At 47.8% G+C, this 22,589-nt stretch overlaps 1 protein-coding gene across 3 annotated transcripts in view; it reads left to right on the forward strand.

Annotated features, from left to right (window-relative positions):
- PTPRG (protein tyrosine phosphatase receptor type G) overlaps positions 1-22,589 on the forward strand; it is a 675,258-nt gene that overhangs the window by 538,042 nt on the left and 114,627 nt on the right. For all 3 annotated transcript variants that reach the window (XM_070390897.1, XM_070390899.1, XM_070390898.1), the window contains exons 7-8: positions 9,854-10,011; positions 20,630-20,822. In XM_070390897.1, the coding sequence (XP_070246998.1) occupies positions 9,854-10,011; positions 20,630-20,822 (351 nt within the window). The remainder of the gene's footprint in view (positions 1-9,853; positions 10,012-20,629; positions 20,823-22,589) is intronic.

Here is a 22,589-nt window from a genome sequence, read left to right on the forward strand (position 1 = left end):
TTGAGGCTCGTCCTATAGACTGTTGACGGGCGAGTGAAGAAATACGTAGACATGGTCTGTCCTCACTCCAGCACCGGTGGCATTATCTCTGGGCTTGAACATCTTGGCATAAATTTTCTGTCTGAGGCTAAATGGCTCAAGTTTCTAAAAAATATCTTATCTGGACTTTGGGAGAAGAGGACAAATCCTAGAATAAGGGGTTTCTGGGGGAAAAATAGACCACTGGGCAGAAATAGGGGTCTGCCTCTGCACGGACTGGCAGCAAGAAGAGGGGGCAGAGGTGAGTTAGGGGTTTGAGCGGTTCTGGCCTGTTTTGCGCATGTGAACTTTCGGCTCCTTTAATCACAGCCTCTGTTCATCCTCCCGTCCATCCGGTGCCTAGTAAGTGCTGGTCAGGGTGTTGAGGGGAAGCTGTGAACAAGATGCCCCCTCCCTTTGGGAAAATTTTAATCTCATGAGGAATTGGGGCAGGGGGTGGCCTTGCTATTCTTGGTGCTAAAGGTCAAAAAGACTAATATTATTTGCCTGCAGAGTCATCTTGTGTGCGCATGAATAAGCAGGTGGGACTTTGGAATGAGTTTTTATAAAAAGCCTGCATTATGGAGTACTCGTAAAGAAATGGAATTTGTAACACCACTAAACAAGGAATCTGGAAGAGGCTGCCTGGGGTTTGACTTGGGGCTCGCCAGCTTGGGAGCTATGTGATCCTGTACAAAGTGCTGCACCTCTCTGTCCCCGGGGTCCCACCTTGGGGATAAGGAAAGTACCTGCCTGGAGGGTATTCATGCTGAATGAATAGGACAAGGAAAGTACCTACAGGAAGGGGCCTGGCATGTGTTCACTGTCCTCCAAATCACAGGTCAGCAAGCACAACCTGCTGGCCAAGTCTGGCCTGCAGTCTGTTGTGGTAAATAAAGTTTTATTGGAACTCAACCACACTCATTTATTTACATATGTCTATGACTGCTTGCACACTATAAGGGCAGAGTGCTTGCAAAAGTACTCTGACACTATCTGGCCTGCAAAGCCTTAAATATTTACTCTCCCACTCTTTTTTTATGATAAAGGTTTTTTGGGGTTTTTTAAATGTTTTTTTTTTTTATTTTTTAGAGAGAGAAGAAGGGAGAGGGAGAGAGATAGAAGCATTGATGAGAGAGAAATATCGATCGGCTGCCTCCTCTATGCCTTCTACTGGGGGGTTGAGCCAGCAACCTGGGCCTGTGCCCTGACTGGGAATTGAGCTGGTGACCTCCTGGTTTAGGGGCCAGTGCTGAACCACTGAGCCACACCAGCGGGCTACTCTCTGACTCTACACAAAATGTTTGTCCACCTGCCTTGTCTGTATAGAAGCTATTATAGTAGCTCTACTGTCACTGTTGTCTTCACACAGTGGTTTGTTAATGCCGGGACAGTGTGAACACCCTCTCAGATCCCCCCCTTACCATTTGGTAGACTTTACAGAGATGGACTTGATTTTGCCCAAATCACCATGTGATCAAAATGTATTTCAACTGAATTCAGGAGGGTTCTATTTTAGTGTTTACCTTAAAGAGAGAAATCATTCCAATTACTGTCTCCCTTTTGGGTGGGAAAGGTCATGCTGCATTATCTACAGCCCACTGGTAGTTTTGAACATCTGAACACGTGAGAGTTTCCCGTGTGAAGTTTATGTTTGCCTCATTTCATTATATGGAACTTATTGAAGTGTGCTAAAAATATGAGCTCCGTGGTCTTGACTAATTGGCTCATGTCAGTTATGGATCCAGGAAGGGCAGATGCTTATCTGGACACTTTTGATCTCAGAATCTTCTAGAAACAGGCGCACTCAGGCCATTTCCAGTTTCCTGGGTTTTGGTGTGTCCAAACCTCCACCATAGCTGTTAGGTATTTCCATTTCTTTTCTTAGCCACAGCCAGGAAACGGGATGCTGGGAGGCTTCTGTTCTATCATTAATAGTGTTGCTAACAATAGTGTTAAGACAGAAAAATACTTCAAAGGTGATTCCTCTGGGGCTACGTTTGAATTTGAGGCTGGTTCTCATTTGACCAGCCTTCTCTGTCAATATTTTGTCTTTGAACCAAGTTACAAGAGCCCAGGGAAATGTGCTTTTCCTGGACGTTTCGATGGGATGTGGAGAGCAAAGAGAGCCTAAAAATATGCCCCCAGTTACCTTCGCAGGAGTGCTTGCTGAGGCACTCGAGGCTGCCGCATGATGCTCTGACCCGCTGCCTGCGGACCCCGTGGTGTAGGAGGCCTGTTGTGTAGCGGCCAAGAGCACAGACTCTGGGTTTGAATGTCACTTCTGCTCTTCGCTAGTTGTACAACCTGCTCTTTGTGGCTCAGTTTTCTCAACTGTATAATGAGGTAAAAATGATAATACCAACCTTATTGGTTTGTCCTGAGGAGCCAGTGACTCACTGTATATACCTGTGCCTGGGCAGGTCAGCCCTCCCACCACCACCAGATTCGCTGCTGTCACTTGTTGACCTGAGTAGAGAGGCCGTGTGGCGGCAGGAAATGACGTTGGAGTTCCGAGTTCTGTCTCCATCACCACCTGGCTATTGAAATAGGATGTGTGCTGCTTGACTCAGTTGGGTCATAGAAAATAAAATGAAATGATGGAGACAGTGGTGAGAAAGATGACTTGAGGTTTGGTGAAGGTCAGGAGAAAAAGGGTAGTGGGTACAGAACCAGAAAGTGGGAGGAAGGAAGAAGCAGGAGGCCTCTGCGGTTCACCCCTGGCCCGGCGGGGTGCCTGGCCAGGCCGGGAGGGGCTGTACATGCAGTCTTATTCAGTCCACGGCAGCACAGTGAGAGAAGAGTTTCTAATCCCATGAGAAAGATGGGTAAACTGAGGCTCAGAGAGATTGGCGCATTTGTCCCTGCTCATGCCGCAGAGCGATGATTTGAGCCCAGTGTTAGTGGACTCCAAAATGCCCTCTCGCATTGACGTAACTTCCTAATCATTGTCAAGATCACTTACCTGTTGTGTGCCTCGGTTTCCCCTCTGTGAATTAAGTCATTGACCAAGCATCAGAAGGAAGCTACAAGAATGTACAAATCATGTCAGTTATGGCCCCACAGAGAGGCAAGGAATGGAACTGTTCTGGGATAACATTGATTCTGTCACTAGGTGACTCTCTATCAGACCAGCCCTACCCAGTAGTTTTAAGTGTTTAAAGAAAAATTGATGGTTTTTTCTTATAAAAAGTTTTGGGGAGTCCTGAGGAACTAAACAATCATTGGGCTAATAGAAAGCTGGGGCTTTCTATTGTTAGTTTAGCTTATATACTTCACTAAAACTGGTTGATTCCTTGTTTTTGGTGTTTTTCTCTAAAGACCACCACATTCTGACCATATACCTTCCGGTGAAATACTTTGTTCATTGGTGTGTGTGTATGTGTGTGTGCACATTTTCAGAGTAATTCCATAATTCTTAGTTACTGCTGCATAGTCTTGTCTATATGTTGATTGTTCATCATATCTTATAAAGGGTTTTCTTTTCCTATATAACTAAAGCATTGAAAATATTAGGTTATTAACACTCTGCAAAATGCAATCAATCAGATGATTATCATCTAATGTTTTAATGATCACATTTTTAATCCAATTATGCATGTTTGAATCTTTCAAATTTTCTTTAATTAAAGATTGCCTCCTGGCACTGCTATCAGAAATAAGAAATTGAACAGAATTGAGCCAGATATAATTGAATGTTGAAAGGAAGCTGCCAGGATAACTGGGCCACGCCGGGCTTAATGGCTGACCATGACTTGAAAGCCCTCATACAAAATTTTCTAATTGATAAGAAAAATTTAATCATCGTAGGATAGACTCCGTTTGCATTCAAATAGCTATTTCTTGTTCTAAATAAACCTCCCCTAACTGATTATTCATATTGTCACTCAGAATGCTTAAAAGTGAAAGACAGAGTTGTGTGAAATGTAGGCTCCTTAATACAGTGTGTATTTAATATAAAAGTCATACATTATTCATTTTTGCAATTTGAATAACTTTGAATTTAGCATCCCTGTTCCTCATCTTTCTCTTTGATGAACAATTAATTATTAAAATATAATATTGTCTGCACATGGCACTGGGATCCTTGAGAGGGGGCTGTGAGGTGCACTTCTCTTCAGTTCTTTTATCTAGTAACGCACAGCACCTGCTCATCATGATCTCGTGGAACGAGTGTAGTGTAAGTAGAGCGTTTCAGATATTTTTCTCAACTAGTTAAGTGGCTGGGATAGGAATGTTTTGACTTCAAATTACTAATTAGGATAGAAGTTGGAGGCAGAAGGCTCTGATCAGGATGGGTTTGAAGTCAAACTGGCCTTTTATAGTGAGATTCCTTTAACAAGCACTTCTATGTGCTTTTCCTGTGCCTAAGCCTGGAACTAGTGTTAATTCATTCAGTATTCAGAATCTCCTTAGGAGGTCGATAATATGAGAATCCCAGTTTACAGATGAGGGTTCAGTTACAGGGAGGTGCAATAACTTGTCTGAGGTCAGACCTTCAAGTAAACAAGGTAGGATTCAAATCTGGGGACCTGGTTCTAGCACTTCCCTCCGTTTTACAATATCTACATGTATTACGACTTTCTTGAGTTCTTAGGGGGAAAGTGCATTCCTCCTTCCCACGAGCTGTGTATCAGGAACTCTCCGTTTGGGGTCCAGCCATTGAGCGCCTTGTGGCTTAGGCGAGCTTTGTGGACAGCGCCGGAAATGCAGGCCACCATGTCTAACACTGTTTCTGACTGAGAATGAAGCATCATGAGTACCCCATTTGTCAGCGGACACCATCTGTGGGACTGAGCAGGAAATGGCATTTTGAGGCAGATCAGTAAAAAAATTTTTTTTAAATGTATTTTATTGATTTTTTACAGAGAGGAAGGGAGAGGGATAGAGAGTTAGAAACATCGATGAGAGAGGAACATCGATCAGTTGCCTCCTGCACATCCCCTACTGGGGATGTTCCCGCAACCCAGGTACATGCCCTTGACCGGAATCGAACCTGGGACCTTTCAGTCCGCAGGCCGACGCTCTATCCACTGAGCCAAACCAGTTTCGGCAGATCAGTAAAAATTGATGTTAAATTTGAACTTTAAATCTCAAGGAGCAAAGAAAGCAACTCAAGATTTAATTCTCTAATGTCTGTTCACAAAAGAAATGATCATTAGTGGTGGAGGTACCTGAACATGTTCTGGTTATGACTATCTAGGTGGCTTCCTAACATTTACCCCCGGCCCCCAGCAGGGTTTAAAATAGGGGAGGTGCCCTGGACGGGTGGCTCAGTTGGTTGACGTGTCGTCTCATGCACCACAGGGTTTCGGGTTCAATCCCTGGTTGGGGTGGGGAGTAGGGCAGTCAATCTATGTTTCTCTCTCACATCAATGTTCTCTCTCTCTCTCTCTCTCTCTTCTCTCTTTCTTGTCAGTGAACATACCCTTGGGAGAGGATAATAATAATAATAATAATGAGTGTAAACTGTGCTCTGGGGGCCAAATCAGTTCTGCCTGTTTGTATATGGCCCTAAACTCAGGATGGTTCTTACATTTGAACCCTAATTAAATGAAATGGCATTTCTCCCCAAAAGAATTCCATTTTTATTATAGAAGACCCATATTTTAAAAATTGTCCTCGGTGATTATTAGCATTTTGAATAATGTTAATAAGGTTGCGGAAATGTTTGTTACATAAGTATCCCCTTGGCCTGCAAAACCTAAAGCACTTATTACCTGGCACTTTACAGAAAACATTTGCTAATCCCTGGGGTCAAACACAGGGTGAGCCGGCCTGCTCTCCGCCGAGCGCTGGCCTTGGTAAGTCAGGGTGCACAGGGCCCTGTGCCAAGCCTCTCACATTTATTAGATTGCTCGTTGTCACAGCCGCCCTGAGCAGTAAATGCCCTGAGCGTCCCCATTATACAGATGAGGGAACTACCAGCGAGGTTAAGATCTTTCCCTGAAGTCACACAGCTGTTAAATGTCAGCTGGTTCCAAAACTATGCTAGAGCTTCGGCAAAGAGAACTCGAAAATTCTACCCTGTACTCCTCAGGTGGGTGAAGAATGTGGCAGGTGGGATGTGCCTTTACGGCTCTAGTAATCCAGTGTTTAAAAAAGCAAGACATGTGCTCAAACACTTAAAGAAAATAGATGGTTACGGTTATGTAAGATGTACGTGGCTAGGCTTTGGTAGTTTAGAGGAATAATAATAATACAAGTAATAATTAAAATAATGATATTAATTGTTTATGACATGTTTACTATGTCCCATGCTCTTCCTGAACCCCTTTCTTGTAATGATTTATTTAATTCTCACGACAGCCTGGGAAGGTTTGGTAACTGCGATCACACAGCTCCCATGTAGGAGAGTCGGGATTTGAACCCTCGGACTGAGAATCTGCTCCCTTCTCCAGCCCCTGTAGGGATGGAGTGAAGGGCCAAGGAGGGCAGTGGTGCGATTGCGGTTTTCAGGACTCAGTGGCTTTTCCCGCTCCCAGGCTCCGTGCTCCAGATTCTAAGGGGTTTCCTGGAAGAAAGAATCCCGTCCGAGTGTCTGTATTCTCCCCCAGGTTTTACTTTGGCTCCATTACTTCACCCTGGTCTTCCACTTCCCTAGCAGTAAAATTAAAGAATCAGACCAAAGTGGTGCTTTTCAGTACCCTGGGCTCCCAGCTCAGCTTCAGCCTGGGTGGCTGCATGTTCAGCCGTCGGAGGTGCCCAGCTCCTGCGTGGATTTTGTTTGAAAAAAAGGGCTCTTTCTCTCCTGAAGCCACTGAACTGGGGACCTTCCGGGTCTCAGAGCTCTGAGACCCGAGTGGTGGACGGTAGTGGAACGAACAGGAACAAAGCCACCTCTCTGTGCCGCTTCACCAGGTCTGCCCGCCTGCCCACCCAGCTGATCCACCTGCTAACCAGTAAAGCCAGCACCTGCCCTTGTCGGTCAAGGACAGAGAAGCCCTCGCATCCGTAGCAGTGGTCACGGCCGCAGTTTCCATGTGTCCCTGTTGAAGTCACGGGCCCATACGGGGACAGAATTCCCTTTGAAATCTAGCCCCTAAGGCTGGCAGCACAGGCCTTTCTGCTGTAGCTTTTATGTTCTTTAAAGCCCGCCTCTTCCTCGCGTGGGAGCTTCACGGGGCTTTGCCTTGGTGTGGCTTGCCGGGACTTTTGCTCACTCCCCGTCTGCCTGTGGCGTTCTTAACGCAACCCTAACGTAGGGTCAGGCCCCTGGGAAAAGTAAAGATGTTCTGCTCCTTCCCACCCGAGCCCTTGATCCTGAGGCAGGTGGTGTGCTGTGCTTCGAAGCCAAGTTCACCTTCAACATGAGGGAGAAATGAAGGTGGTGATTTTCTGGCCTCCAATGTCAAGCCCTACGCACCCTCCGTTGCTTCCACAGCCCAGAAGTACAAGCAGATGCCAACATATTTCCTGCTCTTAGGCCGACAGTCCCAGCCAAGCACGCTTGCAGGGATCCCCATCATTAGGCGGCGGGAACCAGGTTTAAATTAAAGCCCAGACTTGCCAGTGGGCACAGGGACAATCCCATTGTGTCCGGCCTTTTGTCGAACAGAAACCGCTTTTGTCGTTTTGATTATGGAGCCCTGTAATTTGAGGACTTTTGCCTTGATGGTTAATATTTAATATTTCCTTCAGAGAAGCGAATTGAAAACCCACGTCAGAACCAAGCCAAGGTTTCTGAGCCTCGTGGATAACTGCAGCTCCTTCGCTGTTCCCGGTGACCTTGGCTGTAGTTATTGAACCTCTCGGTGCCTCGTTTCCACGGGTGTGAAATGGTCGTATTAAAAGTATGTATTTTACAGGGTCGTGAAGCGAGAGTGCAGTGATGGTTAATTAGAATGGAAGCCTGCCCGGTGGTGTGGCTCAGTTGGATGGGCATCATTCCGTGCACCAAAAAGTTGCGGGTTTGATTGCTGGTCAGGGCATGTGCCAGGGCTGCGGGCTTAATCCCCAGTAGGGGGCGTGCAGGAGTTAGCCCATAGATGTTCCCTTCCTCTGTCTCTAAAAATCAATTAAAAATGTTTTTAGAAGAAGAATGGAAGCCTGGATTCTGAGCTGCCTGGTTTTGCATTCCAGCTGTGTAAATCGTTAGTATAATAGGACCCACTTCACAGGGCTTTTTGAATATTAGATAAATTAGTCTTTATAAAGTTCTCAGACCTGTGCCTGGCACATATAGTAAGTGCTGTTTAAATGTGCTCAACATATAAAAACTCAGACTAGAGCCCTAACCGGTTTGGCTCAGTGGATAGAGTGTCAGCCTGCGGACTGAAAGGTCCCAGGTTCGATTCCGGCCAAGGGCATGTACCTTGGTTGTGGGCACATCCCCAGTAGGAAGTGTGCAAGAGGCAGCTGATCGATGTTTCTAACTGTCTATCCCCTCTCCCTTCCTCTCTGTAAAAAATCAATAAAATATATATTTTTTAAAAAATAAAAAACTCAGACTAGAGCCTGGCATATAGTAAATGTTTTGTTGGACTAATTTCTACTAAGAGGAAATGCAGTTTTAATTATTCTAATGTAGTCTGTTTCTATTGGGGGTTTTGTATCATTCCCAGTTACCTAGGCCTCTTGAGTTTAGGGATACACATTTGCCCCCAAACCTGCACTATTTGTTCCGTAAGAAAGAAGAGGGAGGAGGCATGAGGCTTGAGACGAATGTTCCAGTAGGCACAGGTGTGTCCATGAAGTAACCTGGGTCCCTGAAGTCCCCCAGGAATGTGCTGGGGTCCAGGGAGGGTGGAGGCCAGTATGGAGTTAAGGCAAGACATTCGCAGGTGCAGTAGCCTAAAAGGGATGAGGAAGACACCCCAGACTTAAACTCAGGTCAGGGCTAGACCTTTGCAGCCCCAGGTGGAGACTAGAACTTTCTCTGGTTTGTGAAAGAAGCTGGATGATCGGAGAGCCTGATTGGGAGAATTACAACACCGAGCCCTCAGCTATGTTGCACTGTTCCTTCCTGCCTCAGGACCTTCACACATGCTGTTCCGAGGCCTAAAATGCTCTTCTCCTCTCCCGCCCCCACCCTTCAACACGCACCTAGCTCGCTTCAACTCCTTTGGCTGAGTCAGACCGTGCAAGCTCCGGGGTCCCCCTGCCTCTGCTCTGACCCCAGCTTTGCCCCCTAGAAGCTCTGTGACCTTGGGAAGGTACTCACCCCTTCTGTGCCTGTTTCCTCACAGAGTGACTGAGGGATCATTGTTGGGTCCCAGCTGAAATAGGTCATTTCTTCTACGTCAGTGAAGACCCTTCCCCTCCACTTTTATACAAGAAAGAAGCCTATTGCCAGGGCCACCACTTCGGAAGTTCCGGGTCGTGCCTAGGTTAGGTTTCACTTCCATCTCCCCAGGCCCTGGGTGAGAGCAAAGTGATGTAACCAACTCTGGAGCTGCACCCTGACTCACAGTTCTTTCTCCCTCCGGTTCTCTCAGGGGTGCCCCGGCGCTTGCCCCCCTGGTTATCCGTCCTAAAGTATTGTATAGAGAAGGGCTCTCTGGTGAGACGAGATTGTGAGGGTTTGGGTTAAACAAAGTCAAGCCCGTTGCTTCTCTCGGGGCTGCTCAGAGACTTCACTGTGCTGGTGTTGTGTCCATTTCCTGGGGAGCATTGCTCATCATGGAACCTGTTTTCATGAGATGCAGTGCAGCCCTGAGGACACGCCCCGGGACCCGCTGCTGTGTGTCCGGGGCTTTCCCACCACCAGTGCTGTGCCTCCTGGGAGTGAGCAGACAAGCTTGTGATGTGGTGCCAGCGTGCAGGGGTCTGCCTGTGGGTCTGCAGTATGCTACGACTTACCGTTGTCCTTTCTTTTGCCTCTTCCCCCAAACAGAGAAGGAGACCTTCCTGGATCCTTTCGTCCTCCGGGACCTCCTGCCTGCATCCCTGGGCAGCTATTACCGGTACACGGGTTCTCTGACCACACCTCCGTGTAGCGAAATCGTGGAGTGGATAGTCTTCCGGAAGCCCGTCCCCATCTCTTACCACCAGGTAGACATCCGGCCCCCACGGGGGGCTTCTGTGTTTGTTTGCTTGTTTTGTGTTGTCTTAACTATCTGACGTTGCTAGATAGGATTTGTTTTTTTAATTTTTTGGATCTTGTGATCCTCACTGATTCATTCTTTCCAACAAACATGTTTGTGAAACTAAGAATTGTAAAATATAAAACATGGTTTTTCAGCTGTAAATTAACTAGCTAGAGAGACGTGCAGGCATGAAATCGGACGGTATTTCGACCTCATGCAGCTAACAGCTCTCCTCAGTGGTGGTGGGATCTTGTGCCAGGAACTCATCTACGCCCCTGACATGTGGTAACACATTTCATCCTCATGAACAACAGCCTCATGGGGTAGCTACTGTTGGTCCCCACTTCACAGAGGAGAGACACAGAAGTGCAGTTACTTGCCCAAGGTCACACACCGATTACCAAGCCTTGGTGTCTAATCCCAAAGATCATGCTCAGAACCACTCACCCTACCCAACATTCAGGAAAGGGAGAGATTGGTATACATGAAGAAAGAAAAGGAAAACGCCCTTGATGGAGTTCTCTGTGTCCCAAGTACACCACATGTTCCATCTAATTGCAAAACAATGTTGAGAGATGGGTTTGGCACTACGATTGGACACATAAGGCCATCGAAGTGTGGAAAGACTGGGTAACATGCCCCGATATTCATGGTTCATGAATGTTGAAGCCAGAAACCAAGCCCGACTTTGTCTGATTTCAAAACCCATGCTGCTCACCTCGACACTGAACTGCTTATCTCTGAGTGTGGCCTGGGCAGTTTCCATAGGAAGCTGAATTTAGGCTGCCGATAACCGTGGGCAGGAATTGCTGAAATGGACATGGGGTTGGGGGCAATGTCAGAGGAGGAGGAGCCTCCAGGGGAGTGAGGGGTCTTGAAATAACCTCCTCAGGAATAAGAGATAAATGGAGAAAGCTCTTAGAGGGATTATCTTAGTTGCCGAAGAAGGCAGCCTACACTGGGGTAGCAGAAGCATCGATTTCTTCTCCGTAATTCCAGAAAATAGAGCCAGGAACAATAGGAAGGATGTGTAAGAAAGGCATTTAAGCCGTTAATCAGCAATGTCTAAAAACGGGAGGTTCCTATCTGGCTGTCCTAGAAACGCCTCCCCAGAGCCTGACAGCCAGGGTAGGGATGTAGCACAGGGAAGTGTGAGGCTTGGGAATGATGTGATAATATCAGTAATATAACTGAAGACACCGGCGACAAGGTTATGAGCCTGACGGGCCTGGTAAAGAGTCCAAAGATTTTCCAAGAGCAGAGGATGAAATAGGGAGTAGGGGTAGTTGGTGGATGGTGTGCTGGTCAGGTCTCTTTTGGAATAAGAAACAGAAACCCCTTTCAGGGGTAGCTCATGTGGAGGGAGGATTTTCAGGAAACAATGGTGGGGGGATCCTGAAGCCATCCTGACCAGGAATATAACTAGCAAGTGAGGTTCATGCTTCACTCTCTCAGGGGCCATGCAGGCTCTTACATCTTGGAGTTTCTGCTATGGCTTTGTGATTCGGTACTTTTGCAAAATTCTGGTTCCTTCTCTCCCAGGTGTTTTTTTGTTTTTTTTTTCCTTTCCCAATATGGTTAGTGTAATACCTGTTGACCTTTCAACTCAAGGGGTAGTTACCAGCTGACACCAGTCTGGATCTTAGTCAGATAGTATTCAAGAAGATAGGTCCAGTAGACATTGGCCAACCAACGAGTTGGCGGGTCTTGGGTCATGTGCCTGATGTGAATAAATCAGCAGTCACTTCCTAGGACATGAGGGTTGCCCCGGGGGTAAGAGGAGCAGTTTGTGCAGGAGCGACACCACATCTCACTGAGGAGGTAGGTGGCGTGGGTCCAGGCCAAGCAGATGTATTGGCCTCCCTGCTGTTGACAGACATTTGACTGTCAGAGTTTTTTCTTTAATTCTTCTCTTATTAAAAAAAAAAAAAAAAGGACTAGTGCCCTGGTCATTGTGGCTCAGTTGGTTGGGCGTCATCCCATGCACCGAAAGGTCGCCGATCCGATTCCTGGTCAGGGCACATGCCCAGGTTGTGGGTTCCGTCCCAGGTGGGGGTGCGTACTGGAGGCAGCCGGTCGATGCTTCTCTCTCTCTATCTAAAATGAATAAAAGCACACTACAGGAAAGAAGGACTAGCAATTTGGTTTCCGAACAGGATCTGCCAGCCGCCAGGAGATAAGGAACTATGAAGTGAATTTTCTTCCTGATGGTGAAGCCAGCATCGTTTTATCAAAATAAAATTCCAGTCCATGTATTTGCATCCTCAGCGTTGGGGGAGGAGCTTTGTGGGTTAACGAGAAATGCTTTGTCTCCAAAGATATAAAGGCTTGGGAAAAGGAGGTTATGAAAGCCAAGCCTGGCCCTGTGAGGGGCAGAGGCAGAGAACGGTGGTTGTCAGGGTGGGGAGCCATAGGACGCATGCTGGGTTTTACTGCGGTCTCCAGTTTTAGGCTTGTGTCTTGCCAAGTATGTGTCCATTAGAAGCATTTTGACATTTGGTGACTGGGCCTTCTTCTTTGTTAAGACTGGTTTGCCCTCAAACTCCCTGCCACCTACACACTCAAAGAGAAGACATGAGGACAGAGTTTTCCTCTCTGGCTTTCAACAGATGATTTCTCTGTAGCTATTAATTATTGTTTCAAGAAAATTGTGAAGAAATAAATGAATCATATCTGCTCCCTGTGCCTTTACTATAAACCATCTGCAGATAAGACTTGCCTTGATGAGGCACAGCTTCATAGATCCCTGTCTGTCTCCCAGGGAGGAAACAGCTCGTGTCTATGTGGCCACGCTGGGTCCCTGCCGGCCCGCTGCACGAGGTCACAGCCTGTCCGCCCTGGGAAGGGAGGCATTCGCCGTCCCAGTGGTGGTGCGGCAGACCTCCTGGCCCTGCCAACATTCTTTCTGAAGTTAGCACAACATGTTCATTTCAGAAGGGCAGCTGGCCAACTTGGAGGAGCCAAGCAGACAATTCCATGTCTGCGTCTGTCGGAAAGGGGGCGTCCCCAATCCTTCATCCCTCTCGCTGTCTCCGCTCCTCTCTCACACGCTGCGTGCCTGAAGCAGCCAGAATGAGAGCATGTTCACCATGAAGTATTGTGGTTGGCGCGGATTGTTGGCTGGTAGGATGTGGGTTTCTTTGAAATCTTCCAGAGTAAATAGGAGGACCTACTTATTTTTTTTCTCCTTTGTGAGTCTACTCGGACCTTTAAACCGGGCTCGGAGCCAGTGAACCCTGACTCTGCCTCGCGTGACAACCTAGAACTGAACACGGTGTGGCCGATGAAATCACACGCGGGCTTCGGGGGCCAGCACTCAGGGTAGCTTGTGTGACTCCGTTAAACATCCACTGTTAATAAGCAGAAACCGTGCCATGGCTTTGTCACCCAGACGCTATGGTGACACTCAGTCCTAGTGTTGGAGGTCAGAGAGCAGGAGTGGCGCATTGGGAAGGTGCCAGCTGTGTCCTGACCAGACAGGATGTGGGCGCGGATGTGCTTTATTCTAGGACTGAGGCTCTCAAATGCTGGTGCTCAGGCCTTCGCAGACCATCTCGGCCTTCCCTTTCCAGGACTGGTTGCTTCCTGTGGTTTAAAATATGACAGCGCCTGTCATTTTCCTGAGCGTGCATTTTATCTTAGTGCTCTTGGGGACACTATCAGAAAGGCAGTAAATGTCTAAATATGTCCAGTTTGTTTACTTTTGTTGTGTTTTTTTTTTCAAATATATTTTTATTAATCTCAGAGAGGAAAGGAGAGGGAGATAGAAACATCAATGATGAGAGAGAAGAATCATTGATGAGCTGCCTCCTGCACACCCCACACCAGGGATTGAGCCCACAACCCAGGCATGTGCCCGGACCGGGAATGGAACCATGACCTCCTGGTTCATAAATTGATGCTCAATCACTGAGCCAAGCCAGTCGGACAAGTTTGTTTACTTTTAGATGCTTGATTTTTTAAAAAACATATTTTATTGATTTTTTACAGAGAGGAAGGGAGAGGGATAGAGAGAGTCAGAAACATCGATGAGAGAGAAACATCGATCAGCTGCCTCTTACACACTCCCTACTGGGTATGTGCCCGCAACCAAGGTACATGCCCCTGCCCGGAATCGAACCTGGGACCCTTGAGTCCGCAGGCCGATGCTCTATCCACTGAGCCAAACCAGTTAGGGCTGGATGCTTGCTTCCCCCACCCCCCCAAGAATAAGTTGGAGTGGATAGGGAAGGTTTATTTGCATGGGTGTTTTTTTTTGTATCAGTGTTGTCTCTTTCATAAACAATAGAGCAACTTTTTTGAATTAACACCATTTACCATTTGGAGCCAAACTGCGTGGGGTTCCACTCCTGGCGCGAGTCTTCAGATTCTCTGCCTCGGTTTCCACCCGTAAAAGGGGAGTGATACTAATGTCCACGCTGGAGTCATTCCCAAGCTCCCGTGGTGGAATGTGTGTGGAGCGCTGGGCCTGGCCCTGGCACCGCAGGAGGGGCTCAGGAGACACTGGGCGGGTCTTGTTGCTGTTCCCACCTGCTCACCAAGGCTCTAGGGCAGCACTGTCGGTATAAATAAGACAAAAACCATGTACATCATTCAACATTTTCTAGTAACCACCATAAAAATGTAAAGAGAAACAGGTGAAATTCTTTTTACTGTATTTTATTTAGCCCAGTTTTCCCCAGTTATTATTATTGCAACATGTAGGCTAGCCCCATTCCTGGGGGGATAGCCACGTGTGGCTACTGGCTGTGAGGCTCTAGTGTTTATCTCAAGGCTATAATCACCAGCAAATCGCTTCCTTCAGAACGTTTCTATTCCAGCACTCCATGATGGGCAGTGCGTGCGCATAAAGGTTCTTTTAAGTAGTGGGTGAAGGTGTCATTATTAATCCACAGCACTAGCTTTCTTTGTTCATTGTGGTTCAATCCTTTCCTGTCTGCAAGGATTTCTATAATCACCTTCATGAAAAGCTGTCCGTAGCTATGGGGTCCGGTGGGGGTGGGGGATGGTCCCGTGGTTAGTTGGCTATTCTTGGATTTTATTTGGCAGCCATGTTTCAGTGAGGAAACCTTTGGATGCTCCAGGCTATTGAGAATGTACTATTCCATCATGACTTGTTTAGTAAGGAGCCAACAAAACAGCACCCCCCCCACTCCCCCTCCCCGCCCCCCCGGACCCGTCACCTCTCAAATGCATGGTGAAAAAGTGTTTCTATGACCCTGGGTGTGACATCTCAGTTCCCGGGGCATGTCCTGGGGGTTCTTCTTCTGCTTATAGTGGACACTGGCATTGTTTCATTGCCATCGCCTACCCGTTCTGTAAAATACCGTGCGCATCGCCTCTCCACGGCTCAGAATGTCGCTCTGATTTTCCCTCACGTCCCCCTTCAGCCACAATGGTCCGCTCCCACATCCTGTGGACCAGCGCTCTGGCTGCGCACGGCGGCATGAATACATTTCAGCTTTCCTTTCATTCGAACCAACAGATTAAAAACTAATTATTCTCTGTAATATTTTTATAATAAAAACTAAGCTGAAATGATTTATATACACTTCCCGCTAAGACATTTGCAATTCAAGGTTAAAATTGTTCTTGAAACAGCACCAGTTAAAATGCAATTACAGCTCCCCGAGCAGGGATAAAAGGAAGAGATGTTTTACATGGTCACTTCCAAAGTTAAAAAGTCCATTGAATGTTATAGAAATAAAAACTTTCATTTAGCTTTACTCCATGATAAAGGTTTCATTCGTTACAGTAAAGATAAACTCAGGTGTGTTTGTTAGCTGTGCCCGGCAAAGAATGAGTGAATAAAACACAGGCTTGGTGAGGTGGGTGGCATCTTTGCCTGGTGCCACCATCCTGGTTACACGCCCGGCCTCCTGTGCTGGCCGGAGGCTGGTCTTCCCAGAGCGCCCCCAGTGCAGGCAGTTATGTGGCCGTCCGTCGGTGTCCTACAGAAGTGGTATTTGGGGATTAGCTAAGGGGAATTGTTGGGGGGTCTCTGATCACCACATCAGTTTCCCCCACAGTGTGACCCCACAAGGAATGCTGTGGGCCCACAATGTGTTTGGCATGAAGCTGCTGAAAGCATGAAAAAGAGTCACCTCTTGGTTCCTGGGTGACCTTGGGCAGGTGATTTAATGTCTCTAAGCCCAGTTTCCTCACCAGTCGAGTGTCATAATGATACAATAGTACCTCTGACCTTATGGGATTTCTGTGAGGAGTAAAGAAGAGAAAGCACATGACCCTCTTAGCACAGTGCCTTGCTTGTAATAAACGCTCAGTAAGTATAAGATGCTAGTGTTAATGATGTCATAATGCTATTAATAATGTTACTTGAATGTTATTTAAACTAAAAATAAGTTAGGAACCAAAATAGCGTTTGTAAAGTGCGTAACCAAGTACATGGCACATAATGGGTGTGGTGGAGAAGCAGATGGCACTAGGTTGTCGGGAGCTTAGAGTACAGTCATGATGACCACATTCCCATAAAGCAGTAATAATAGTAATCGTAGTGATGATAATAGTTATTTAGTATCTACTGTGAGCCAGGAATTATGCCAAAAACCACGAGGTAGGTAGTGATGTTGTGTCCGTTATCCAGGTAAGAGAACTGAAGCTCAGAAACGCTACGTACTTGGACAAGGTCACACATTAGCAAGTAGGGGTTACAAACAGGGTTTCAAACCCAGGCAGCATAGTAGGCGTTTTGTAGTGGGAGATGAGGCACCGGCCAGATCCTTAGGGCCCCACCATGAGAATTGGAGGTGGTTGAGAAGCACTGATTGGGTAATTTGATCTCCTGTGCACGTTACGAGAACCGTCGGGTGGCTGCTGACCAGGTCTAGAAGACTTGAAACATGGCTTTGTATAGATTGCTCGATGGCCCCAGCCTTATGCAGGCTGCTGTGTTGCACAACCCCGGTAGGCACCTTCTCGGTACAGTCTCTGTAGATGGCATCCCTGGGAATCAGAAACTGCAGTGGAGGCCCAGGTGGTGGTCACTTTCACCTTTAGTGAGTGAGTTACCCAGTTTCTAAGGGTAACAAGGACCAGGGAAAACCTGAAGCATCTGTGTAGTGACATACAGCAGGCACCCCGTACCTGTAGGGGGTATGGTCCAAGACCCCGGTGGGTGCCTAACGCCGCGGATAGCACCAAACCCTACATACACTGTATGGGGGTTTTTTTCTACCTATGCAAACCTTTCACATAAAGGATGCACTTTACGGCTTCTCTTGGGCATGTCTGAGTTGCCAGCATCGCTCCTCCTGTGCTTGGGGCCATTATTAAGTAAAGGAAGGGTGCCGTGAGCACAAGCACTGCAGTGCCCTGACAGGGGACCTGATACCTGAGACGCTGCTACGTGATTAACGGGCAGATGTCGTCTGCAGCGTGGAGACTCGCACAAAGGGATGACTCGTGCCCCGGGCAGGACAGCAGGATACCACATGGTTTCATCCCACAACTCGGAATATACACAAGTTAAAACTTACAAATGTTTACTTTGGGGATTTTTTATTTACTATTTCCAGGCTGCAGTTGACCACAAGTAACTGAAACCTCAGAAAGCGAAACTGCTGGTCAGGGGGAGGCACTGTTTCAGCAGGTTTCTGGCCCAGATGATCACTGCTTCCCTCCCAAAGTGGAAAATATGCGCTCCCCTCGCCAACCCAGGGACCAGGGTGGGTTTCCAGTCCCTACACAGGCGTGGGTGCCAGTTACCGACGAGAGGCCACTGGCTATTTCACTCAACGTACAGGAACGACAGGGTTTTCCTGAACGCTGCCAGCCTAGCGAAGGACCGTGGCTGAGCCTGCTGAGTCCTCCTTTTCCTCTTTTGTGCGACTGTCGAGCGAAGGTGTGATCCAGTTGACAATATAATACCGTTCAGGTCTTTGGTTCACTCTGAGAACCATCGCATCCTCCCTTCGCAATCTTAGGGCAAGGTGAGTTAATGACAAGGAAGTGGCGGAGCTTTTAAGCCGTAGCACGCCAGTAAGCTGTAAGAAGCAATTTAAGCATTTTTGTGTTAAGTTCAGAACCTGCCTGTTTTCATAGTTATATGACTAATTCTTTCCGGCGGCATCAGAAATAAACTTTTTAGGAGAACTAAATGCTGTCTTGTGGAAGAAGCAACTATTCTAGAGAAGAAACAAACCTCAGATCGAATATGCTGAGGCATCTCGCAGGCCATTCTGTCCTGGCATCTCGGAGATTAAACTGTTCCAGGGCAGATGGCTGTCTTTTCCAGAAAATCTCTGGTCTAATGTGCTATGTATGGCCACTCAGTCTATTTTCTTTAAAAAACACTCTGAAAGTTAAGGAATTCCTTCCTCTATTCAGCTCACATCTCCAAGACTGTAATTTAAACCAATTTCCTCTTATTCGGCCTTCTCTGGACACGGAGAAGAGCTGGTCAGCATCTTCTACGTACAAGGGCCTTTAATCAAATTCCTCCTTATTCGCCGGTTCTTCCGGCTGCACTATCCCACTTCCTCTGACCTTTCACACAGGACTTACTCTCCGTCCCTTAAATCATTTTGGTTAGTCTTTCCCTAGACTGTTTCCAGAGGGCCTTTACTTCCCTTCATGTAATTTTAAGAAGCTATTTTCTCTAAGAAAATCTGAAACCTCCTCTCATTTTGGGGCGCATTCAGTCCGGATTTTGGTCGTCCCCACATGGGTATGCCGTGCCTGGGGATTTGCTTTCCAGCACCTCCCATCATCTTGCTTCCGAGTGGGTCACATTTGGACAGAGTAAGCCATCTGACCTTGGATTGCCTCTCTCCCTCCACTATAAATACAGGAGGAACATCTGAAGGAAGCATGGGTAAGGGGAGGCACATTCTGCCTGGCAATGCTGGGAGTTGTGAGAGGAGACGCTGTGTGAATAGCAGAGAGTTGGAGTAACTCGAGAATAATGTGCTCCTTTTACGTGGAGGCTGGTTGAGAGACTGTCTGGTTCTATTACTTTGATGAAAAAGCAGAGAGGTTTCACGGTTTATTATCACTTCACATTTGCAGAATTGGAGGGAAGGTGGGATGATAGGCGAACCCGTATACTTGAATGATTCTTGGCTGAAATCACTCTGTACTTCACTTATGTATTCATTACTTTCTGATGCGAAGAGAGGGTGTTTCAGAAGGAAGCAGGCTGTTCTCGGCCGGCTTCTGCGAGGCCGTTTGAGAAACACTGGGGTTAGTTCCAGGCTTCAGGATGACCATCCGAAACCGAGGCGGTAATTCTCTTGTTTGTTTATGCATTCGTGGCAGCCACCCCCTGGCCCCGAGGCCGAGGGCAGCCACTCTGCGTGCCAGGGAGGCATCGTCTACCCATCACACCTGAGGACAGCGTTCTGACCCGCATTCAAGGGTCCAGGTGGGCCAGGAAGAGTTCGTTCGGTTTCTCTCTTCTTCACTCCATTCCTTCCCCCACATCCAAGGGTTAGATTTTCGGTGGCTGGCAATGTTAGGCTACGGTCCATTTCTTTGGTGACAAGAATAGCTCTGTGGTCCCTTGGGAACTAACCTCTGCCCCCCAGCCCCTGCCCTTCCTGCGACCTGCTCCCATGAGTGGAATGCCGAGGGCCAGCAGGGGTGCTTTTTGTCATAGAAATAGGATCCTGGAGTTGGGAGTGTTTTTTTTTCTTTGCTTTCCCATGGAAGTTTGGTCAGCAGTCTTGTGGGAAATGGCCCTTAATAATGTTACTAATAATGATAGCTGCGGATCTTCACCGAGGCTCTCCAGGGGCTAGGTGATGAACATCGATTTTAATCTTTTCCATCACCTGGTAAGATAGATACTAGTATTATGTCTGTTTTACAGATGAGGAAACTGGAGATACAGAAAGCTTGACTATCTGGACTATCTGGACTATCTGACTGTGCTGGCCCGCCTGGTAGCTGCTGACCTCGGGGGGTGGGGGTGGGGGTGGGGTGGGGGGGGGGGGCAGTTAATGGCAAGCCATGCATTTAGCAACTTTGTGACTTAACGACTCAGATGCCCTGGATCCCCTGGATATAAGGAGAAGCTCAGGACAAATTAGATCATTGATATTTATTGAGGCCCATGTGCCAGGAACCTGGCACTGCTCATGGATGATCTCATTTAATGTTGACTTGAACCCTATCGCGTGGATGCTGCTGTGATTATCACCACTTGATTGAGGAAATTTTGAGGTTCAGAGAAGTTGAGCATCTTTCTCAGCGTCATGGTGGAGCCATGGGGCTAGAATTCCCCCCCAAGCAGTCTGGCTCCAGAGCCTCCCAGTTTCACCAAAACTCAATGTTCCCGTAATATTGGAGGCCGTGGCCAGGGCCAGAGCTGCGGAAAACATGGGACTCTGAGACATGGACTGAGAGTTCTCTGCACCCTCCAATGAAGGGTTTTCCTGGGTAGTTGGTGGGACAGAAGCCTCAGCCAGAGGAGCCAAAGCCTGTGTCCCGGGGGGTGTGTCAGACGCGGCCTGGGGCACGTCCACGTCCTATCATTTGTGTTCTTGTCACCCTCACCCGCTTGGGACCTCGGAGCTTTTCTAACTGATGTTCTTTTTTTCTCCCCTCGCTGGTTCTCTGTGCAGCTCGAGGCTTTCTATTCTATCTTCACCACGGAACAGCAAGACCACGTCAAGTCAGTGGAGTATCTGAGAAATAACTTCCGACCACAGCAGGGTCTGAACGGCAGGGTGGTGTCCAAGTCCGCCGTCCGCGATGCCTGGAACCATGACATGACAGACTTCCTGGATAACCCACTGGGGACGGAAGCCTCTAAAGGTACCTTCGGATAAGTGCCCTTGCCCTGGGGAGATTCCTGATCATAAATTACTTCAAATGAAAAGGAGTTCAAAACCAGCCAAGACCTGGGACTTGGTGCTAAGCGTATGCCCTTCTGCTGAAGGGACGCGGGTGGTTGCTAAGGAGAAACAGGTGTGGGAATAACTAGTTAACTAGATAAGTTCCAAACTGCCCTGTTGACGAGGAATATATTAGTCATTCTCTCGGATTCTGTACCTTGCGACATCAGCACTAGTTAGTTCATGTCTAAAGAAAGCTTCGGGGTGTCTTATTCTTTAACTGTTTTCCTGTTGGGATCAGGAGTTTGTCTCAGGGCCTGGACTTGCTCCCAGGACCCCTGTCTGCAGCGTCCTTAACAACATGCAGCCCAGACAAGGACTCCAGGCAGCTCTGCCCCTCTAGGCACCTCCTGGCCTTTGGAACTATCACTTCACAGTCTAATGTCCGTGTCTGATAAACCTAAGTTGATAATTGTCAGCCATCAAATCTTTTCCATTTCTACTTTCTTAATGTGAAATGAGCATGAATTTCTCTCCCAGGAAACTAGAAAGTCGACTCTACCCTGGCAGCCCGACCTCCCAGCTCTGTGATTTGTCATAATTGTGTCTCAGAGCTTGGGGAACGCTTAGCGGAATAAGGCTGATCGAAGCCCGGGTGCCTGGAAGGGAGGAAGGACTAACAGGCGTTTTTATGATCTCTCTCAAGCCAGTGCTGTCCTTCTTCAAAACTGTGAACTTGGGTGATGCAGGGTGAGCTTGTATCGTCTATCAGCACTGGCGTTCAGTGGGGGGAGTTACATGGAGAAGTTTGGCAAGAGCGCCCCCACCCCCAATGAAAGGGGCCTGGCTACTGGCACACGGCCTTTGTGGGAACAGGGGGACTGAGATTCTGTCCGCAAATAACCACATTGACCTGCCCTCTGATGGTCTAGAATAAGCCCATTTTCCAGGCTCGTAGCTGAAAAGGAGCTAACAGAAGAGGCGAGGATGTTTAAGAGTGTGGCCCTCTTCCTCCTGTCTGCTTTTGTTTGGGGATGGGGAGGAGGCGCTAGTCTGGCCAGGTTCTGTGAAGAACCGCTGGAGATTCCAGTAATACCGGGCGGACACCTTGTCAAGGGCATCATTTGTCAGCCTGGAACAATGGACAGCTAAGAAGCACACAGACCTTAAAATACCTTCGGTTGGGCCGCCATAGAAAACCGCACGCGGGCTCTTTTTTTTTTTTTTCACCGAGCTAAAAATAAAAGAAAACCACTGAACTCCAGCGCTTTCTCCCGCGGGAACTGGCTTGGGAAATAGCTCGTGGGGGCTGACTGTCTTGTGAGACGTGAATGTGCAGGACGCGTGGGGGGTGAGGAATTTATATCACAAGGGAGCGCCGGATCGGGGAGCTCAGAGCTGCTGAGGATGTGGCAGCTGCAAAGTGCTTTCCTTAAAAACGGGCTGAGGATGCGATGTTGGTCAGCCGTGCAAAGAGGAATGCGAGGCCCTTCATACCCAGGGAAGTGGAGACAGTGGTTTCCCCTGGCACCAAATTGTCGAAGCGGGCAAGAGCCTCCGCTGAGTTTTTGCGGAGCCCGGGACCCGTCCTGCCATGTCAGGGCCAGCTCTGCATTCTGCAGACTTGTGGCAGTTACCGCAGTGCCCACTGCTGACTCCTAAGGTGTGTGAATGTGAAGATGTTTGTGATCTTGCGAGAAGCAGAGAGAGATGTAGGTGCAGGCCTATGTCTTCTTTTTTAATCCTC

Source organism: Myotis yumanensis, unplaced genomic scaffold (assembly GCF_028538775.1).
Source record: "Myotis yumanensis isolate MYYU_CA2020_CCGP unplaced genomic scaffold, mMyoYum1.0.hap1 SCAF_14, whole genome shotgun sequence".
NCBI classification, from domain to species: Eukaryota; Metazoa; Chordata; class Mammalia; order Chiroptera; family Vespertilionidae; genus Myotis; species Myotis yumanensis.